At 36.1% G+C, this 19,090-nt stretch overlaps 3 protein-coding genes and 1 long non-coding RNA gene across 5 annotated transcripts in view; 2 read left to right on the forward strand and 2 right to left on the reverse strand.

Moving 5' to 3' along the window:
• The window catches only part of LOC143193260 (uncharacterized), a 74,020-nt gene extending 57,933 nt beyond the window's left edge, over positions 1-16,087 (reverse strand). The window contains exons 1-2 of one of the 2 annotated variants that reach the window (XR_013004974.1): positions 15,947-16,070; positions 15,240-15,283 (exon numbers count right to left, since the gene is read on the reverse strand). This is a non-coding gene — a long non-coding RNA (uncharacterized LOC143193260). Of the gene's footprint in view, positions 1-15,239; positions 15,284-15,946 lie in introns of both variants that reach the window. The other variant, XR_013004977.1, reaches the window with a different exon arrangement.
• On the forward strand, positions 1,964-16,010 carry LOC143193142 (soluble guanylate cyclase 89Db). The gene is made up of 11 exons (XM_076399132.1): positions 1,964-2,127; positions 5,397-5,790; positions 5,852-5,988; positions 7,654-7,893; positions 7,948-8,141; positions 8,198-8,305; positions 10,430-10,598; positions 10,651-10,794; positions 15,375-15,528; positions 15,583-15,692; positions 15,750-16,010. The coding sequence occupies exons 1-11, from the start codon at positions 2,086-2,088 to the stop codon at positions 15,882-15,884; spliced, it is 1,827 nt and encodes a 608-aa protein (XP_076255247.1). The 5' UTR covers positions 1,964-2,085; the 3' UTR covers positions 15,885-16,010.
• Positions 16,088-16,302: 215 nt separating the features above from the next.
• Positions 16,303-17,965, forward strand: Ugalt (UDP-galactose transporter). The gene is made up of 5 exons (XM_076399305.1): positions 16,303-16,476; positions 16,534-16,604; positions 16,702-16,824; positions 16,897-17,295; positions 17,348-17,965. Exons 2-5 carry the CDS (start codon positions 16,595-16,597, stop codon positions 17,806-17,808), a joined length of 993 nt encoding a protein of 330 aa, XP_076255420.1. The 5' UTR covers positions 16,303-16,476; positions 16,534-16,594; the 3' UTR covers positions 17,809-17,965.
• On the reverse strand, positions 17,953-19,062 carry LOC143193231 (peroxisome assembly protein 10-B). Its single transcript, XM_076399317.1, has 3 exons — positions 18,697-19,062; positions 18,402-18,644; positions 17,953-18,348 (listed from the first exon to the last, which is right to left on the reverse strand). The coding sequence occupies exons 1-3, from the start codon at positions 18,958-18,960 to the stop codon at positions 18,013-18,015; spliced, it is 843 nt and encodes a 280-aa protein (XP_076255432.1). The 5' UTR covers positions 18,961-19,062; the 3' UTR covers positions 17,953-18,012.
• Positions 19,063-19,090: the final 28 nt, after the last annotated feature.

The following is a 19,090-nucleotide window of genomic DNA, read 5'->3' on the forward strand; positions in this document are numbered from 1 at the left end:
GTTCGGCAAAGTAAAACTTTTCTCCAGAGACCCTTATTGAATGTTTTCTCTATTACACTATCTATATAGTCAAAGATTATGTCAATCATAGTGCCAATTGTAGTTTGTAAAAATGTAAAATTCGTAGAGCGGTTTACTTCTCATTTTATCTTAGTTAAAAGATATAGAATGCTGTCTGATACGTCCGAACATATAACCAAATCAGTGTTTTGATATGGTTATTGGATTTGGATTAATACTGGTAGGCCAATGTTGCCAAATGTTGACAAGACAAAATTATTCAAAACATTTGAGATAATAAATAGAGGTTATAAATTGGCGAACGTTGTAAACCAAAAGTCAAATTTGATGCAGCAACATTTGGATCTGCTTAAGTCATACATTTTGATGATACGTACTACTTTGTGCACTTTATTGTATGTTAGCAATACTCCAACCGTTAACAACAGAGTAACACTGTTTCGACAAAAATAGTATGGTGGGGGCTCTATAAAACTAAGATTTATGAAATGGCTGAAATTGCGAAACCCTTTTGATTTTTGAACCTTTTTTTGATACGAATGCATATCATGAAATTGTCAAGCTCATTGATGAAGCGTAAATGATAATGCATCCATACACACAGCCAAAAAGGTCCAGTCTTGGTTTGAGTTCAAAAAGGTTTGAGGAGCATTAGAATATCCCCAAATATCTTCACTGGCTAGCATAATCACAAGACCTCAACACAATTGAATCATTATGGGGAGTGTCGTCTAACAATAATGAAGTAATTGGCGGATGTATCGGTACAAGAATGGGACAATATTCCATTGGAAACCATTCAGGCACTCTACCAATGTATTTCGCCAAGAATCTTATTATTTTGTCCATTTCCTGTATGTCCTAATTGATATAAAGTTCAAACATTTTCAAAAAGCTATTCTATATAAAAATATTTTCAGGGTTTCATCATTTACCACAAGAAATATTACTTACAACACATTGAAACGGTTTTTACTGGCGATAAAAAAAATTACTAGATATGTTGAATGGTCAAAGTAACAGTTAACATTTTAACTTGAAAAGAGCCCTGAGAACTGTCCGAAGGCGCTATGACCACCATTTGGATAACAAGGGCTAGGCATATTTCAGTTATTTATAACTTACTAGGTTCACTGAAGTTGTAAAGTGAGTTGAGAAGACGGTGAGCAAAGAGTGTTGACTGTATGTGCACATTTCCTGGTTGATTAAGTATTGCTATACGAGCATACCCTGTATACATCAGATATGCTATAATATATACACAGTATTGATAAGATTCCGTGAAATTTTGTAATTATGTCACATCAATCATATTTATCAATAAAAAATATTTCCAAGAATATTTAATAATAATTATAATTATATACATATATTTTAGTCAAGCAGCTCTTGTAACATACAACTTTTTATCTCCTTAGCATCTCTACCTACGATTGTTAGACATATATCGATATTATTTATATTTTCATGTATCGATTTTTTATTTGATTACTTTGGCTATTATTCTTTGATCTTCAAAATAATAATTGAAAGATTGGAGTCTTTTCTCCAATAACCAATTATAATCATGAAGACTCATAGCCAAATTCGAAGCACCGTCATGTCTGGCAACGAAGCGAGCGGTCTAACCACTTATCCCCCCCACATCACTCCGGCTTGTTTAAAACGACAACGACGATCAAACAGCAAAAACACTCCAAAAACAATTTATGAAACAATTAAGTAATGGCCTTGACTTGTCTTAAATTGATTTGAAACACGACGCCTCCGAGCTCTCTCCCCTTCCCTCCAAGTGCCCCATCGGCCGTCGAGAGGCCGCCTCGATCTCGATTGCGACCATCGATGAAGGAGATCGCGTGACCACCAACTTTGGGGTGGACACTAATGGGCTTTTTGTTCTATTGTCTTAATTAATGTTATTTTACTGCTGGGGGGAGGCGGAATGACGCTCGGGGGGTTACGTGATCAGTCGGCCGGTCGAGAAGGGCTTAAACGCGCTACACCAACGCAGTGTTAGGGTGCAGATTTTCGGCTGGTCTTTCGGGGATATATCTCGTCGCGAACATGTACGGCATGCTGCTGGAGTCCATTCAGCACTACGTTCAGGTAAATATTGAGCTCAGCAACTATGTGTCAGTATCGCATTGGTTTTCTATAATTTCACTTATTCACTCTGGACTTATAAGGTACAAGTTTTATACTGGATTTAGTTTTCCTAGAGTCTTTTGGTAAAGATATTTGTTAATTGGTTAAGCTCTATTTAAATGATACTGTTAGGTACTTGCAAATATTTTTATCGGCAATATTTATTGGTGAATATGTAAAGTATCAATGTAAATAACCTAACTACGATGGTGTTGACTGTTTCTATATAAAATAACAGTATTCCAATTAATATTGCTGAGTCATGGAACGGCCAAAAATGTATTTTTAACATTTATTAATGAATTGTCTAGCTCAAACTCTGAGACAGCTTAGCTTTTGATAAAACTACTGTTTCCAGACGTTTACGTGCTATGAGAACGATCCAAAAACATAGTTAAGCCAGCCTACTCTATAGATATAGGAAGGAGAACCGAAGATGCAATAAAATTGATATAATCTGTTTAGTTAAGCAGAAATCTTCAAGAATATTCTGATAGAAAAATATCTAATGAATGGAGCGCACCGTTTCTGTCACTTAATGGTGTAGAAGATTGTTATCATCCCCCCCCCCATTTGTAATTTAAGTTTAGTTAAATAAAGTAGTTTTAAACTTTGTTAAGTTATCAGTCAAGTATATTACAAGCTATTAAAACCCAATGAAACTGTTACGGAAAATGTCTACCGATATCAAGAGAACATCAATAAATAGAAAGACAAATTGCTGTGAAAAATAGCACCTCATGCTCTTGCATGACAACGTTCAACCAGACGTGCGTTGGGTTCTGAAGGATACATTGTTGCAGTTTGAAAGGAAAGTTCTGTCGCACCCAGTGTATTCACCAGACATAGCGCTGCCTGATTACCATGTATTCAGATCGATGCAGCATGGCTTCCCTAGCAAACGGTTTTGAAAGGCTGTCCACGGAATTTGGTCCGCCATATCACAAAAAGATATTCGGTCCATGAATATTTGGCTTTGACGTGGATATGGGAACGTGCCCGCGATATCTCCACGATTTATTCCACTTGGGGTTGTTGTCAACGTCTCTAGGCGTTAGTCTACATAGTAGCCAATGTCCATCATTTTGAACCACTCTTAAGGCATTTAATTGACGGAAAATGGTTTCTTGAATAACTTCTATGGACTTTAGTCTCTAAATCCGCGTCCTCAAGTTTCTTTACTAGCCATACTTACTCGCTTCACTACATAGTATAAAACAAAGTCGCCTTTTCTGTCCCTATATCCCCATGTGCGCTTAAATCTTTAAAACTACGCAACGGATTTTGATGCGGTTTTTTTCAATAGATAGAGTGATTCAAGAGGAAAGTTTATATGTATAATACATGCATAATATACTAAGGCAACATTGCTAATTTTAGAGGTTTCTAACGTGATATCGTAAATTAACCTATTTTTTAGGCTTATTTAGCAATTAGCAAAAACGCTGCCTAACCCTACGAGTTAGATCAAATTAATGTACTACAGTATTGTACACCATAAAAAGGTCTACAAAAAAGTCCGCGATGGTATATGTTTATCTTTTAGGGATAACCCACATTAACCATTTTTATTGTTTACTTTTTACGTGAGAAAATGGCTTATTTACGAAGCTATTTTAAGCAATACGGCATTAATCCTTATCGAATTAAGTACCTTAAATACAGTGTGCAATTAATATAGATCAATATGGTTCCTTACAGCATGTAAATTAAACAAATATTTTCGGAGATATTACAAATTTAAAATTTGCGTTTAAAAATGTGTAATGTAATAAAAATTGTATGAATTTAGATATTCCAAAGATAGCAGGAAATCTTCATAGTAAGTATAGGGGAAGAGGAATTGTTTTACTCCAAATTTAATGCGTGCAGGCCAAGGGCAGTAATGAATGAACCAAAAATACTGGATCGATTTTAATCATGTTTTCATTGAGTGACATAGGCATATATATTTTATGCCCGTGCAAAGTCGGAGCGGGCCGCTATGTTTTTATATACAATGTTCATATTTTTTCTGTAGTGTATTTAATTTAGTATCACCATTGCACCCGTGCGAATCCGGGGCGGGTCGCTAGTATATCTATATATCGCTGTGTTTAATTTACAAATATAATGATGGGGAATTGTGGTCAGATGTTTTGCATTGACCATACCGTTTTTGACACGGTATCGCTCTGTTGTCAAAAAGTTAGGAAGAAGTTAGAGAAACTAGGCAAAAAACTATATTTACATTGGTGTCACATTATCCACTACACGTAATGAAAATAAAAGTCTAAAGAGTGGTTTTCTCACATCTCAAAAAAAATGTTTATTGGAAAACCACTACAGGGAAGAAAATGCGATCAATGCACAACATTCGTATCCCATTATCATATAACGTCATCTTAATTTGAATAGGTTATCAGAGAAAACATAAAGGCCAGAAAAACAGCGAATAACGTTTCTATCTAGTACAATATGCTAATGGCTCATACAAAAAAAAAATCAATGAGAATAGAAAAATATGCGCTTAAAAACTTTAATATCACCGTTGATTATGATTGTTTAAAAATCACAGTTGGTATATTCCTGAAGTGGTTTCACAAGCGTTTTGATCCCCAAGTACTATTCATAATTTAAAGATAAATATGTACTTAATTTGCAGGTAAAATATTTTATAAAAGAGTTTTTACTGTTAAATCATGCTTAATCATCCTTCATAACAGCAAATCAATAGGCCAGGACATTAATACTTACCAAACTGTACTACCAAAAGTTCCTACATTCACCTGTCCTCTCAAATAATATTGAGAACATACCTGAAGCTTTAAAACAGATGACATTACGAGAAGCTGTTTTAAATTTTCATATTGCTTGGAATATTTTTAATCAATAAAATTTAAAAAAATGTCAAAACAAAAACTATTCAAAAATGTTGAAACAATCTCTTATGTACCTATGATGAAGAAGACGATATCCCTTTACGCGTAAGCAGGGAACAATATGAATGATAATAGAGGAAGATATGGACAATGAGGACCTTCCCATTGAAATTAGAAATGTAAAGATTTAGATTCTTGGTAAATTATGGATGCAGGCATGTTCTAATAGTTTCTTTTAATAAAGCGTTTTGTTACTTAAATCGCGTTCATTGACGTAAACATTTCGATAATGAAAACTACATTTGGTCTGAATTAGTTCATCGACGACGAACATCTGCATTTTAAACGTTTTAATGTTTTATGTTCCAGATGGAGTATGGAGATGAAGCCTGGAAGGCCATCTTGAAAGCTGCGAACTGTAAACACACGGTATTTAACACTCATCAGATCTATCCCGACTCCCTGGCACTGGAATTAGGGCAAGCTTGCGCCACGGTGATCGGTGGCAACTACAACGACTACATCAGCTTCTTCGGCAAATGCTTCATCAGATTCACCGCCAAGTTTGGCTACGACGCCACCGTCCGTGCGACGGGACGTTACTTTACCGAATTCCTCGAGAGCGTCGATAACATCCACCACCAGTTCAGCTTCACCTACCCGAAGATGAAAAGTCCGTCCATGTACTTGACCGAGATCGACGAGAACGGATGCGTTCTGGTTTACCGAAGCAGTCGTACCGGGTACACGCATTACATCATGGGTGCGTGACTGGAAGCTTGCTCGTGTGTTGTCGATTTCAAAGGTCGCATCGCTGATTTCAGGGGTCCTGGAGCAGTGCGCCAAAGATTTCTTCAAGCTGAAGCTGAACATCAAGGTTCTGGAGGAAGCCAGCTCGGCCACCGGGTCCCGAAAATACGTCCTGGTTCATTTTAGACTTGATTTTAAGAACCAACCTTATGTACGTTTTTTATATGCGTATATATTTTAGGAATTCGCTGTTTTTTTTTATCAAAAATTGGACATTTTTTGCAAAACCTTATAATTTTAAATTTTCTTCAAATTGTCTATTGTTAGCCAATACTCTTCCCATCTTTCTGGAAGGATATGGTTAACACTTCGAAATAATTCTTCCTCTTTCGAGGCTAGGTAATTGCTCAAAACAATCAGAAAGAACAATATTTGATGAAACTCCTAAATAGAAAATTTCCAAGATATTGGCGTTGTAACATGTCCATAGGCATTTTTATATTCATATTCATTTTCAGTCATAGTGGTACGATTTGATGACAAACATTCAAAAAATATTATTATATAAATCCTGCGGCAGCAACTGCGGCCTTATAGATTGATGATAACAACTATGACCATAAAACTACATAGTTTATAATTTTGACACAGCACTAAATCAAGTCGAATTGTTAGTATATCTTCTTTGTTTGGTTGGATGAACTTCAAGTTAAGATATTGATACAAACCTACCTCATGCCTCTGGCTAAAGCGTCTGCATTTCTTCAATTTCGTGACGAATATTGTCTTTGAGATGTTGAATCCTTTGGTACTTATTCACATAAATAATTTGATTTAAAAAAAAACCCATAAGAAAAAGTTGCTGGCCATGCCAAATCGCGTCATTCAATAATTGAATTGTTGAACGAGTTGGGTGTTTTGTGGCCCCATCTTGCTGAAACCACATGTCCTCTAGTCCTTGCTCTTCCGTTTTAGGTACAAGAACATTTTGAATCATGTCTTGGTACCGTTCATCAGAAACAGTAACAGCAACACCTTGGTCATTAAAAAAAAAAGAGACCAATGACGTTTCCAACATGAATACCACACCATACAGTTGTTTTTACTGAATGCAATGATGTTTCATGAATTAATTGAGGATTCTGTTTCCTAAAACCGAATGTTCTGTTTATTGACGTGCCTACTGAGAAGAAAATGGGCTTCATCGCTCATCATCAATTTAGATGAAAAATCTTCAATTTCGCCAGACAGCCTTAGGATTGCATTACTGTACTCAACTCGTTGATCAGGATCTCTTGGAAGCTATTTTTGGACTAAGTGAATTTTGTACGGGAACATTTTCAAATCAGTTTTCAAAATTCGCTTTAAAATGCGTGCAGAAATGTGTAACAGGGAACCACGTCTCCGAATTGATGTTTCTGGAGACTCTGCAACACTATCGCGCACCAAAGCCTTATTTGCAGCGTTACCAATATTATCAATATCACTCTATCAAATCAATACCGGTACTCAATCAAATTTCGATAATACCGCCAATCCTTTATTATTATTATTATTGTAACATTTTTTGTCAGCTAAAATTGCTTTTGAAAGAGGTCAGCAAAAATGATGTCCTATCTCAAAGAATAACTTAAATTTGTACAATACAATCAGCCATTTTCTGCATTCACTCAGAGTTAGTTACTAATAGAGTTATCTTTAAAATATTGTTTAATATAATATTACTTCCTCGTAATAGTAATCAAAATAAAAAGAATAAAATGTAATTAATTATACGTAAATTTGACAATAAATAATCGCAAACTTTTTTTCTAGATATATTGCTAGATTTTTCTAGACCGTATTATAAAATAAACCACAATTTTTTGTTATTTAGATGATTCAGAAACAGTCAAAAGAAAACATCTCCCGATTTGCCAAGCTCTCTCCGTTTTCGTGTGACCTCTTCGTCACGTTGTTCCCATTTTCCGTGCTGTTGGACCGTAACCTGAACATCATAGCTGTGGGAGAGAACTACGGTATGATCTGGAACCCGGACAACCTCTGTATCAACAAACCGGTAGGACACTACTATAGACTGAGAAGACCGAAAGGAATATCGTTAACTTGGAAAAATGTGAGTCCAAAACCGCGAGCTAATCTTGAATCAACAAGTTTGTTGCATTCGTAGTTAATGAATCTACAAGCGGTGGTGTTTGAGATGGAATGCAATCGAGGATACGGGACCTACGACGTCGCTGTGGTCGGCGATGAAATCAAGGATATAGACATATCGAATCCACCCACCAAGAATTTTCTGTTACTCAAAGGGCAGATGAAGTTCATCTCGGACATCAATGGTATTATTTTTCTGTGCAGTCCCATGTAAACTTGGCCCACGTAATAGCGATTTTCTTGGATTAAATAATAATTGATTACAGAATCAATGACATAGGCGAACTAAATCTGCAATCCTTATATTTAAACGATCTCAATTCCCATGGATTGAGCAGAGAAATGGTCCTAGCTGGTTGGCAACACAATTCCAAGTAAGATATAGATATTTCAGGTTGGCAAAAACAACAGTTTTGATTGGTTTGGATGCCATTCAAAAAATAACGGGTTTCCCTTGGAGCTAAACTATTCATCGAGTTGTTGTTTAACTTCATCGAAATTCACTTTCATCTTCTTGATCGATTCATCCAAGTGATTTCAACACTTCGTTGACTAGTTTTGCTGTATGATACGGCTCTTTTTTGAGAGCATTATTGATCAAAAAATACCAATGCACATTTCAAATTCATCATTTGTTCAAGGTGGCGATCAGCATTAACTGCTTCTTCAGGTTTTAACAATTTCACTGGCAATTTTTCCAATCTTTTGGATCTTTCCAAAATAATCGCGACTCGGCTCACATTAAACTTTTCTGACAATTGTTTTTGAGTTGTGTTGACTCTTCATTCAATAACTCTTGCATTCCTTATCTTCAAACGTTTTGGGCTAAGGGCGTTCTTAGCTTTGAACATTGAAGTTACCACATTAGAACTGTCGAAACCATGTTTCACATGTTCTTATAGTTGGACCGAATTCACTGTAAATCTCTAACATTAAACAATGACTTTTAGCGCCTTCCTTCTTTTATTAAAACAATAAGAGTAATGCAAATTTCCACGTTTTCAAGTCACAAAACGCTGTTATTGTGTAGAGCAAAATTACATATAGTCTATACAAAGTTTTTTGTACATAAATCATCAAGATGTTTAATGTATTGCCTGCAGCAATGTGTAAATTCGTTTCAGAATCAGACATTATATACCATCTCATCTTATTATTATAATTAACTGTAGTTTTTAGATGTACTATAATGTTAAAACAAATTATATTTGATAACATTTTTGTTCAATTATTTTATTTAGATTAGAATTTTGTTGTATATCAAAGTCCAACTGAACTAGAACTCAGAGTTGATGTGGCAACATTGCAAAGTTTTGACGTCACAAATTTAGATGACGTATGTACAAAATAACTTAGATTATATGTATCAAATCGCACCATTGCATGCTTATGGTTAGTAAAATCTGTTATACAACTCAACACCCGGTATATAACTCAGCTACTACTTGATAGCTTTAATACAAGAATGATTAGCGTAGCAACCAATGAAGGGGTATGGGTGCTAATGAACAAGCTTTCAAACTTGAAGAGACGTCTAGACCATTGGACAAATCCATCTGACTACGGACCCACCAACCTTCTCAGTACCATTTCGAAGCTTGCCGAGAGGGCAATACTCAACTCAACTCTTTCACAAAGGAACATCATTCCTGATGAGCAATTCGGCTTTCGCGCTCACCACTCATCCATCCATCAGACTACCCGTCTGGCCGCACACATCCATTACGCTCTAGACCAACGTAAAAAGCTTCGAGCAGTCCTTCTGGTCTCTGGTTAGCAAAGCCTTTGACAAGGTCTGGTACGACGGTTTGATCGCAAAATACCGCTCTCATCAAGTCCTATCTCTCGGACAAATCTTTCCAGGTCAATATCAGGAAAACACTTTCCAGTCGTAAACAAATCGACGCTACGTACCTCAAGGTTGCGCGCTGGCCCCAGCCTTATATAACCTCTTTATTTCAGATCTTCCAACAAAAGAGCACATTGACGTCGCGTTTTACGCTGACGACACTGCTTACTTCACGGCCGCCAGGTTCTAAGTTACAATTCATGAACGTTTACAGAGGCAGCTGAATCATGCGGTCAAGTGGTTCAACATCTGGAGGTTGCAAATCAACCCCCTGAAAATCCAGTCCATCATTTTCCATAAGAAGCGTTACGCACAGCGCGTCTCGCAACTTAAGATCGACACCGCAATAATTCCGTGGCTGGATAAGGTTACGTACCTAGGTCTCCACTTCGACCGGCGGTTCCGTTGGCATTCCCAAATCCAGAAAGTAATCCAGAAAGGTTCGGGGATAGCAAATCTGCTATCTTCTCTGATCTGCCCTTCTAGCAGACTTCCCATCTCCATCAAATACTTATTTCACAAGATGTTAATTCGGTCCGTATTCCTCTACGGATCTAATGTCTACTTCAAGTTTGTTACTCATTAATACACTCTTTCTAACACACGCCTAATACTCTCCTGCGATCCATTGCAAAATAACAATTTCTAGGCTTCAAACCATGTTCGATAAAGCGGAACAAAACACCGAAGAACTGGAACAGAGTCTTGAGCTTCTGGACCAGTGGAAGAAACGTAGCGATGAACTTCTTTACTCCATGATACCGCAAGCCATAGCTGACCGGCTCAGGTCCGGAACCTCCGCTCTGGATACTTGCGAAGTACCCGCACCTCATATATAGCACTGCAAGTCTTTATACTAGTCAATTTCAGTCTTTCAGTTCCGTAACTATATTGTTCTGTGAATTAGTGGGACTTCAGTCGCAGACGGTGAAGGAGACCATGGGTGTGGTGACGACTATGAACGCAGCATTTTCCGCGTTTGATAAATTGATGGACACGTTCAATGTGTATAAGGTAAAATCTCACTTTGGCTCTATGTATTTTTACCTTACAAATTAGAAAATCATCATAAACAGTGTGATTAGTACGAATAAATGTCAAGGTGTTTTACGTCACAAGAAAGTCATTTCATAAGCTGTCAATTGATTCTTTGCAGATACAAACATTTGATAGATCTCAATAACTTAGGGTTGTAAACGTCATTACAAAAAAAAAGAATAACCATATTGTAAAACAACGTAACATTTTATTTTATGTTTTGTTCGAGTCATCTTTTTCTCATATCGATCAACATAACCTTTTTACTATATATCATATAGTAAATTAATCTAGGAAGCTAACCTACTATAACTAAAACAATGAGTGTTATTAAATCGTATTGGTCCACATATAGCTTCTACCATCTTCGCCGTGTATATATAACAGGTCAATTGAAAAGTCGCGGGCTTGACACATAGATATTAGGCGCTACTAGAATTAAATCCATATGTATTTTAGTTAGCCCTAACCCTCAAAAGATGCGTGTATAAATTTAACAGCTGTCGAATCATTAGTTTGTGAATTATAGCATTTTGAGTGAAGCAACTTTTGTTATTGTGAAGGATAAAAAGGAATTTAAGAATAAAAAGTCGAAGAAAAGGGCAGTCACTCCATTGCACAATGGGAGCGTTCACAGATCAACTTAAATAATAGAATTTTTGACCAGCGAAAATGTCAAATTAATGAGTCATTGGCTTTATAGTTTTGATTTTGGCTGATAAAAACAAACGAGGAATGTGGCTGATGAGTTCAAAATGTGTACTTTGGAGTCGCGGTAGACCACCTGCTACGAAAATTGGTTCCAACGCATAGAAAAGTGCACTGATTTTTATAGAGAGTGTTTTTTAAAACAATATCATTAATATTTGCATTTTCAATATTAGGCCAAAAATATAGGGACCACCCTCGTATTTCAATCAATAAATGTTAACAAAAGTATTGGCTTTGATAAGTCGATATGAACAAATAATAATACAAAAGCGTTAAGTTTGGTAGAGTAGATTATATGGATAAGCATAATGTTCTTCTTATCGTCATATACGAGGGTAGTTCAGATGTGACGGATACAGACGCTATAGATGTTTACCAGACTAGAAATGTATGTTTCGAAGGTCGTGGCTTGAGTATGCGATAGCTGGGTCCCTTACGAACAGTGTAGCATAGTTTTCGTCGGGAGCGCATGTTTTACAAGCGTGCTCGACCATGAGTGCCGTGGCGCAACGTATTGTCATTCGTTTTTTAGTGTGGGAAGGCATTAAACAGACAGAAATTTTTCTGCGTTTGCGAAATCAGTTCGGTGGTGAGTGCCTGAGTAGGACATTCGCCGCGTAGAACAACTCACTTTGGATGACCGTAGGATGAATCCTCGAAACATTTCGCCTGAACTCGGCAGGAAGCCCTCGGAGGTCAGAGATTCAACACCGACGACGAGGTAGAGGAGTTCGTGCGCACATGGCTGTCCGAGTTTCCCAAGGAATTCTCCGATACCTGCAAAAAACTTCCGGAAAATCGACAAAATGCGTAACTAATGAGGGGAAATACCTCACAGAGTATTTGTCTCGATCATATTTGAACCACACTCGTATATTTAAATCAATGTCCACAAAAGTCGAGTATGATTCCATAAAAAAGGGGATTTAAATCAGTTCGTGTTTTCCTTTCCATGATTTGACAAGTATCGCTTTCGAATATCCCGCTAAGTAAACAGCCCTTTCTCAGTTATTCACCCCCTCGAATTCGGTCGAGAATCATTTATATTCGGTTATGTTTCCGCGCGAGGATGCTTTGAATATGCTCGACGGTCCAAAAATGTATTTCCAGATGGGAGGTGGAATTTTCGCCAAATTGAATTTGTGCTCTTTATTGCCGTATCATTTTTCGAGTCCAGACTAAGCCAGAAATTAATTCTTATTATCTATTGGTCGTAACTTCATTGTTATGAGGTTTAACAATGGTTTATACCAGGGGTTGGCGACTAATTTTTAGTCGAGATCCTGTTGAGATATTTTCCCGACGTCCATAAAAAATCCCATAATGCTTTCTAGTTTTCATTTTGTCTCATTTAAATAATTATATAAAACATAATGGGTAACAATAATGGAAAAAAATACACTAAACATATCATTCAGTGTGGTTCACGCAGAGAACAACAGATGTGAAAGCTCTGAGAGAAGAAGAAGAGCGAACAGAAGACATTTTATTTCCTCTCTAGCTTTTCTGAAACATGTTTATTCCAAAATTCTTCCCATCATGTTCCACAAGAAGCGTTAATTCCATGGCTGGATAACGTCACGTACCTAGGTCTTCACTTCGACCGGCGGTTCGGTTGGCATTCCCAAATCCAGAAAGCAATCCAAAAAGGTTCGGTGATAGCAAACCTGCTATCTTCTCTGATCTGCCCTTCTAGCAGACTACCCATCTCCATCAAATGCTTATTTTACAAGATGTTAATTCGGTCCGTACTCCTCTACGGATCTAATGTCTACTTCAAGTTTGTTACACCCAACCAGGTCAAACGGCTTCAAGTTTTCCAAAATAAGCTCCTCAGGAGAATATTAAACGCTCCATGGTTTGTCAGAAATAATCAAATTCATAGGGATACTGGCACTCCCGAAATCAAGCACTTCATATCTCAATCATTCCACAAACAACAACTCAGCTCAAGTTCTTCTGAAAACGCGCTTGTTCGCGAGCTGGTCGACAAGCTGGGAGCTTAGCACCGCGTCACCGCTAAGCTCTCCCCCTTTTCCAGGCTGAAACGGCCTCATCCGTCGCTACAGTCATAACTTTTGCCCCCATACAACAGTACCCAGTTGTGTGTTAACTCAGGTTCGCGAATCAATAGAATCGCCGGGCCCTCGTGCCCAATAACGGCTGCCCGATCAGCGGGTGCCATATCCCAAATTTAATGCAGTAGCAGTAGTGATCCACAGGGGTCAACTGTGAGGCGGTTTCGGTTTACCCGGTCCAACTTGTCACTCCAGGGAAAGTCTCCGCGACCAGGTATGCGTCATGCATTCCATCGCCTGGGTTTTAGACCAGAACAAAAAAAAAATCCAAAATTCTTCAGTGGGTGAAATTTTGTACATGTGGACAAATTCGATACGATAGTAAAAGTGTTACGAATTACTTTTAATCCTTAAGGAGAGAGACACTTTATTTTCTCTTCCATCTTGCCATACTTTTGAATTTTTTTTTACTCTTTGTGATTCCACAATCTGCCCTAAAGGCAATGAGTATTTCTTATGTTTATATTATATTTACATGGTATGCAAAAAATCACTTCATTAAACGATCTTCTGTATAAAATATTTAACATGCTCTGCTTGGGGGAGTTGATGATGATTGACATTCACTGGTGGACATGTTCTTCTACGCAGGGTAAACCTTACATGGGTGGATTTTGTTTCATAGGCTTTAATGCGCCTTGTCTTCAACCATAATTGTATTTGATCCAGGTGGGTTTGTAGGTTTACTGATGCTGTGACTGGATGCTTTTGAAATAATGTTCTTTTATATATACTAGGAATGATTAATAAAAAGAACAGCTGCCATCTTTAGAAATATCCCTTTTTTATTCAGTAATTGATAGAAAATTGTCTTGCAATATCAGTTTGAAAGTTATCCAAGATCTGAAATAGAATTGATCTAATAGCCCTATTCTTTTTTTGAGATTATTTCCGTTTGTTAATATCAAAACCCTCTTGATATGTTCCCTCAAAATAGCATTGTTGAGTGCCTATCATGTCGATGTTATTGAACCGAATATTGTGGTGAGCACCCATCCCGTTCAGCTAAGGCTGATAGTGTGTCCATATCTACAACATCATTGATGTTCGTTAATTTGTATGTTTATCATCGTCCTAGTTTCTCCTGTGCTGTTTCCCCTGCAATCACAAGATATTTTGGGTTCTCTGAATTAGCGACAAAATTTAACGGTACATAAATCTTTGATCAGTATTTGAAGTTTATAGGAATAAATTCGTTTTAAAAAACATTAAAAAAAAACGAACGAACCCATTGTATTTTCGAATATCAATCTGTATATGTGGATAAATATATCAAAATTCTATTTATAACAGAAACAAGATAAAAGCAAAACTATTCCTATTAATCAAATCATCCGTGAGACTTTCCAGGATTTACAAAAAATCGCAATAATATTTATACCAAAAGGAAAACATTCCTGTTTTGAACGTAAACACATTAGACGTGATTTATGTTCATTTCGCTTCTGTAATTCGTGAAAACCATTCATACAGCTGAAAAACTAAAAAACAATATCAACAGTAAATAAACACATTTTCAGTAATAATTCTGACGGCCTTCGCATTCATAAATACTTTAAATTCAATAAAATTCTGCATAAAGTACATCAACTAATATCAAATTAGTACAGTTAGCATTAATAACTCACCTACCTATTTGATTTTCCACACTCTGTCGTAAAAGCAAAGAGTAACCCCTAAAATAACAAAAAGATATTCGACAACACTCTACAGTCGTTAATAATTATGAATTTACTTGAAATACAATCTTGTGAAATATAATTTTAGGTTGAAACAGTGGGTCAAGTATATATGGCAGCCTGTGGCGCACCAGAAAGAAGAAAAAATCACGCAGATATCGTAGCCACGGTTGCAATAAATATGGTCAAGGCCGCCAAGGAAATAAAAACTCCTACGGGGCAAGGGGTTGATGTCCGAATCGGTGAAATATCTCCGTATATAACAAACGCTTTGCTAGCATAATTATGTATTTTAGGTATACAGTCTGGACCGGCGGTTGCTGGAGTCGTTGGCATTAAAGTTCCGAGATATTGTTTCTTCGGGGACACTGTTAATACTGCTTCTAGGATGCAATCTAGTAGCGAGGTGGTCCGATATATCAACGTCGATGACAACTTATACTTACTGACATTCATTTTTCAGCCAGGAAAAATACAAATATCAACGGACACCAAGGACTTATTACCCGAGAATAAGTTCAAATTAGAACCACGGGGATATGTTAAAATAAAAGGAAAAGGTGACATGTTCACTTACTGGTTAATAGAACAAAATTAAAACATCAAAAAAAGTTAGAGAACCGTTTCTATACAAAACGAAATAAATAGCATATCACTTACCGTTAACATAATTTTTGCTTTATTAATATTAACACACTGTTCACTTTAAAGAGAAACATGAAAAACAACCATAAAAATGCAAAATTACCCCTACACACTTTAATGTTTTCTTCTATTTAAAAATATAAACAAACAAATGACAACTACACTGACAGACTATAATGCGTTCCATAAATAATAGTTTTATTTCCCATAGAATATCAATGCAGACTTTGATTAATTATAGAATAATAAAATAACATTAAAATTAGTATGTAAGAATGTTTTTGTTATTCCCTTTCTTTTATCTATAATATACTTCTCAAGAAGCGAACACACTCAACTCAAAATACGTCATCAGTAAAACAGCTGAGCGCATAGATTACCAACATTTCGACGTGTCAACAAAATATTTCAAATAGTTTAGGTTTGGCTAGTTGTAAGTTAAAATGTGTTAAATATAGATAGTAATAGTGGATTATCGTATTTACTTATTACTGGAATTACTATAAATGTGGCGTAACTTAAATACTTAATTCAACATATAAAAGGTAAGCCCCTAATTTCTTAATTTAATTTTTGAATATTTAAATAGGTCATATTTATAGATTTTTACTACCGGTGTTAAAGTAAATAGGATTAGAATTGTTGATAAGTTCCCATTGCAAAATGAAGAAAGGTAAATCGAATCTATGTTCATTTTTGGTGAAATTACCTTGAATCCCATTATATACAAGGCTGAAGATGTCATCATTTAACTATTTTACTTCTTCTAGGAGATAGCGCCAATACATTAAAATATGTAAGCTTAGTAACCTTGACCTTGCAAAATGCTATTCTTGGACTTAGTATGAGGTATGCAAGAACTAGGGATGGAGATATGTTTCTTTCATCTACAGGTTAGTATAGAAATGAGATATGGGTTGTGATAAGAGAGATATAATTTATATGATATAACTGAATTTTTTTAGCCGTTTTGATGTCTGAAATTGTTAAGTTATTAACATGCCTTGCGCTAGTGTATAATGAAGCGGGCAGCTTTAAAGGGCTTTTAGATACATTAGATAAACAAATCATTAAACAACCCATTGACACCCTGAAGGTATGTGTCCCTTCATTCGTTTACTTGGTTCAGAATAATCTTCTCTATGTGTCTGCTTCTCATCTCGACGCAGCCACCTATCAAGTGACTTATCAGCTTAAGATTTTAACCACAGCGATGTTCTCTGTGTTTATTTTGAAACGTTCCCTGTTAAAAACGCAATGGACATCGTTACTTACCTTGATAATTGGTGTAGTTTTGGTACAGCTCGCGCAGGGTGGGGAGCACACAACTTCGAAAAACGCCGAAGGGCAAAATAGATTCATAGGTTTGTTATAAAGTAACTAAAATGATTATATTGAGAAAAAAAATCTTTTTAGGTTTTATGGCGGCATTAACAGCCTGTGCTCTGTCGGGTTTTGCGGGAGTGTATTTTGAAAAAATTCTCAAAGGCAGTGATGTCACTGTTTGGATGCGCAATGTGCAGCTGTCCTTGTGCTCCATACCATTTGGCTGGGTTTCCTGTTATGTATACAATGGTGATGCTATTAGAGAAAAGGGTTTTTTCTTTGGGTATGATAAATTTGTGAATTACCTCATTGTATTGCAAGCAGGGGGTGGCTTAATTGTCGCTGTTGTTGTTAAATATGCTGATAACATCCTCAAAGGTTTCGCAACATCCTTAGCTATAGTCATATCGTGTATAGGATCCATTTATTTGTTTGGTTTTGAATTGAGCCTGCAGTTTGTGTTAGGCGCAGCCTTTGTCATATGCTCAATATTTTTATATGGATACCAACCAAGAAAGCCATCAGATCTTCCAATTTCACATAAAGTTTAGATTTTTAATTTAGAATTCTATCCTGAAAAGTATTATTTATAAAAGAGTGAAAAAATTGTCTCTTAGATGATGTACTTAAAGTATTTTATCAAAAAATGTATATTTTTATATTAAAAAAGGGTCAGGTGCTAATAAAGATACACATAATTTTAAAAAATGTATGTTTCTACTTTGATACCTCTCCTATTATCCCTTAAATATAATTTACATGTAGTTCTGTAAAAAGATGATTCTATTAGGTCTAACTTCCTCCCTACAAATTGGACAGTTCTTCTGGTAGCTCAAACTATCCTGAATACAGTCCCAGCAAAATATATGCCCGCATGGAGTAGAGGTGGGTCCTTTAATATTCTCTGTACATAACACGCAATATTTACTGGATGCCACAACTAGACTGGTTGTTTTCATATCCTTTAGATTAAAGTTTTTACTTAACATTGCCTGTACTATGTTGAACAGTATATAGAATAATGATATTTTACCAAGGAAGTTAAAACTTCCTGTGAATGAATTGTCTTGCATCCAGTGCCTGAGCAATACCTTAAAAATTAATCTTGTCATTTAATCATACTTAAAAAATAACATAAACTTACATAACGGATTCCTGTAAATCTATTAGAGAGGTTATAATAATTTCCTGTTATATAAAACAGGGAATGGTGTATTCTTCTTAAGAAGAGTTTTTGGTTTTTAAAGATCTGAATCAATTTCAACAGCACTTCCTTGGCATTTGAAGTTAGAGAAACAGATCTGTTTATTTGTTTCTCAGCTGCAATTAGGGCTCTGTCAAACAAAGGCTCTCCTCCTATGTGTAGCACTAACCATAATATTTGTATCTATACAGAAAATACACTTCTATAAGTTTAAATGCTAGTAGCACTTCCTTACCAGAGTTGATGGTATTTTGTTGTTTTTTGTTATTCGAATGATTCCAGCATATTCTTCTCCTAACGTTTGCAAATTGCTCAATGAGGTCATATAATAATACCAGACATTCGCTATCAGTGGAATTGACTGGCGAATACGATGATAACTCCTACTATTAATATACTTCAAGAATGAGTGTAGCTGACTCTCCAAATCACTAACAAATGCTTCATCTCTCTGATTACAACGAAGAATATCCGCTATTTGGGCGTTATAAAACTGCATTTTGTTGCACAAAATACGGAAATACTACTATTATTGTACTACTTATTGTGTGTTTTGTTTATTAAAAACTATGATTGACTTAACCTGTCAGAATCTTCTTATTCAATAAATCGGACTTAACCGTTTTAGT

The sequence above is a fragment of the Rhynchophorus ferrugineus genome, unplaced genomic scaffold (assembly GCF_030347505.1).
Source record: "Rhynchophorus ferrugineus isolate W39M unplaced genomic scaffold, kcgeb_rfMv2 rfM1, whole genome shotgun sequence".
In the NCBI taxonomy this organism is placed as follows: Eukaryota; Metazoa; Arthropoda; class Insecta; order Coleoptera; family Curculionidae; genus Rhynchophorus; species Rhynchophorus ferrugineus.